General features: G+C 53.7%; 1 protein-coding gene across 1 annotated transcript in view; it reads left to right on the forward strand.

Annotated features, from left to right (window-relative positions):
- LOC144226892 (F-box-like/WD repeat-containing protein TBL1X) overlaps positions 1 to 3,065 on the forward strand; it is a gene marked incomplete at its 3' end in the record, with an annotated part of 6,932 nt that extends 3,867 nt beyond the window's left edge. Inside the window, exons 3-5 of the mRNA XM_077758392.1 lie at positions 432 to 506; positions 921 to 1,048; positions 2,918 to 3,065. Coding sequence (XP_077614518.1) covers positions 432 to 506; positions 921 to 1,048; positions 2,918 to 3,065 — 351 coding nt within the window. The remainder of the gene's footprint in view (positions 1 to 431; positions 507 to 920; positions 1,049 to 2,917) is intronic.
- Between the last annotated feature and the right edge of the window lie 6 nt (positions 3,066 to 3,071).

The following is a 3,071-nucleotide window of genomic DNA, read 5'->3' on the forward strand; positions in this document are numbered from 1 at the left end:
CCCCCAACTTTACCCCCAGCACCAGAAGAGAAGTTTCTGGTGTGGATCTAGACAGGAATTTAGCCGTGGTAGGAAAAGGACAGAGGACAACGATTTCCAAAGTCATTTTGTCAGTAACCGTGATTGTCCTTGTTCTCTGTGCTGCCCTGAACATTCACCTGGCTCCCTTCCTACTTGAGGGTTTTTTTCCGTTAGAGAAATGTAGATGAGGGCGGCTGGTTACGTGTGGCACGTGGTTGTGCTTCTGTGCAAATGTGAAAGCAGAGTAAGGAAAAGAGGGCAATAAAGAGATGGAGGGAAAAGCCTGGCTTCTCTGTCCAGGCAAAATGCAAATAGGCTCTTGGTGGCGATGATAGCGCGTTGCTGCCACCGCGTGGCCGCCTGTGGTATCTGCTCGCAGCCTTTCTTTTGAAACCCTTTTGCTCTTTCAGAACGAGGTGAATGCCATCAAATGGGATCCTTCTGGAATGCTGCTAGCGTCCTGCTCTGACGACATGACATTAAAGGTACGGCTGTCTGACAGGATGGGCGGTCTCTTCCCAGACAACCCCACGTACTCTGCACAGCTTGCACTCGCTGCTCCTCTCTGCCTGGCCGTTCCCGGCACGCCTCCTGTCTCTGCACTTCGTCCCCATCGCCAACTAGATGTCGCTGCCATCCGCTGAACTCCGGTGTGTCCGCCACGGATCCCGCTGAGAGTCCTTGGCCGCGGCCTCTCCCGCGCACACCCCAGCACGTGGTCCACCCCTGTGCTGGGCACTGTGTGGCCAGGCACCTGCTGACTGGCCAGCGGCACTCCGCACGGGGGGCAGGGTTTCCCGGGAGCCAGACGTGTGACCGACACTCACGATAGGTGATGTCGTGCCACTCCTGGCTGCAGAAATGGCACTTGCTCCCATTGTTGCTGTCCTGTTCTCTAGATCTGGAGTATGAAGCAGGATACGTGTGTCCACGACCTTCAGGCTCACAGCAAAGAGATCTACACTATCAAGTGGAGTCCCACGGGGCCGGCCACCAGCAACCCAAACTCCAACATCATGCTAGCAAGGTAAAGGGCGCAGGGCCCACAGCCCCCGCGCGCCTCCTCAGAGCAGCCGTGCTCGCCGTTCCCGCGGCCATGGGGCCAGCGGCAGTTCTTCGCATCCAGAGCGAACGGGGAGCTTTGCTGAGCCGTGTTGCAGATTTGCTCCCGCCCTTGCAAGGTGCAGGGAGTGGTCCACTCAGGCCACGTGCACCACGCAGCGGTCAGGGGACGCCTCACGGGAGGGTAAGGGCCAGTTCACCATGAGGTTGGAGGACGCGCTGGTTGTGGCCCTGGCTTTGAGCACTTGCTTTGGTGAAGGTGTTTGTTAAGACACAGAAGGGAAAGGGGATTGAGCTGGGACTCTGGGCTCGGTGTGCGGGTTCAAGTTGGAACAGGAGGACTCGGGGTGAGGACACAGGGCTCCCGCTGTAGCCAGACGCGGGCCACCCCTTCCTGTCGTGGCACCAGCATTGGGCGGAGAGGAACGGGCCGCTGTGGTTATCAGTGACACAGAGGTGGCTTCCCTGGACCGTGTCACCTTAGGCCACTGTCCAAAGAATCACTTCATCACGATGCCTCTTGGACCCCATTCAGGATGGAACGTTCGACTCTGGGTGTTGCGTTTTAAAAAGAATTTAGAAAACGAACCAAAGATGTTCTGAGACTGAATGCCGGGCTAGCTAGGGGTCTGGTGGCCACGCCCCAGCCATGCGGCTGTGTCTGCTCCGCCGGGAAGACAGGAGACGTGGGAGGGAGGTTTCATTACCAGGAACAGCCGTGGGCTTGCGCCGGGGGAGGATGGATTTGTGGGCGCAAGTGACAGGGGGCACACTCCTGTCAATCAGGAAGAATCTGCGTGCAGTGGGGTGGGACGGGAGTCAGGGGGGGTCAGGCCACAGCCCTGCTGAGCAGCGAGGTGCCCAACCCAAGGCCACGTCTCAGAAAGTTGTAGAAGGATTCCTACATCTCCTGAGAGGCCGAAACCAGAAGAATATGAAGATCAGAACTGTCTTATTCAAGTAATTGTCCTAAAATCCACTGAAATTCCTACGATAACACGGAGATCAGGTTTTGATAGCCCAGAAGGTACTTCTGTGTCACCAGCATACAGTAATGTTTCAGTGGACGGATACAGAGGGAACATAGCGTGAGCCCTGGTGAGAGAGAGCACACCAGGTAACAGATGCGACCCGTGTGGTTCTTATACATCCAGTTTGAGCTCAAGACAGTGTGGTTGCATATTTGGATATGATTGTATTTTAATTACTGTTGGATTAAGAGTTTTATTGACTCAAGTTTCCCTTTTTCCAGGCTGTTGGTGTCATTTTAATTGCTAACAGTAGATGTTGTTTTAACCTGCAGGAGCATTTTTTAAATGTTTATTTTTTGAGAGAGAGCGAGTATGAGTGGGGGAGGGGCAGAGAGCGAGGGAGACAGCAGAATCTGAAGCAGTCTCCAGGCTCTGAGCTCTCAGCACAGAGCCCGACGCAGGACTTGAACTCACAAAGCATGAGATCATGATCTGAGCCGAAGTTGGATGCTTAATTGACTGAGCCAACCAAGCGTCCCAAATTGCAAGAGCATTTCAGAAATGTAGTAAATAGTGTAGGAGATGATTTTCATTCTTGTCCGTAGAACACGCAGAAAGAGATTAATGTGGATCTCCAGTTGTTTCCTTACTAACAGCACCAAAAGGAAGGAGGGAAGAGATTTGTCTTATAAATGTGGCCTTGTTTTCAGTATTCCCGAGTGCTTTTCTAAAAGCTGTGCCTGTTTTTCCCTCAAAACCTCAGAGCCAGGAAAGAAGAGTGCATGGTGTCCATTGAGCATCTTAGGGAAACAGAAAGCAGCCAGCGTGTCTCTGTGGTGACGTTCTCTCTCCTGCCTTTCTAGCGCTTCCTTCGATTCTACGGTCCGACTGTGGGATGTGGAGCGTGGCGTGTGTGTCCACACACTCACCAAACACCAGGAACCCGTGTACAGCGTAGCTTTTAGCCCCGATGGGAAGTATCTGGCCAGTGGCTCCTTTGACAAGTGTGTGCATATC

The sequence above is a fragment of the Crocuta crocuta genome, unplaced genomic scaffold (assembly GCF_008692635.1).
Source record: "Crocuta crocuta isolate KB4526 unplaced genomic scaffold, BGI_CrCroc_1.0 scaffold5935, whole genome shotgun sequence".
NCBI classification, from domain to species: Eukaryota; Metazoa; Chordata; class Mammalia; order Carnivora; family Hyaenidae; genus Crocuta; species Crocuta crocuta.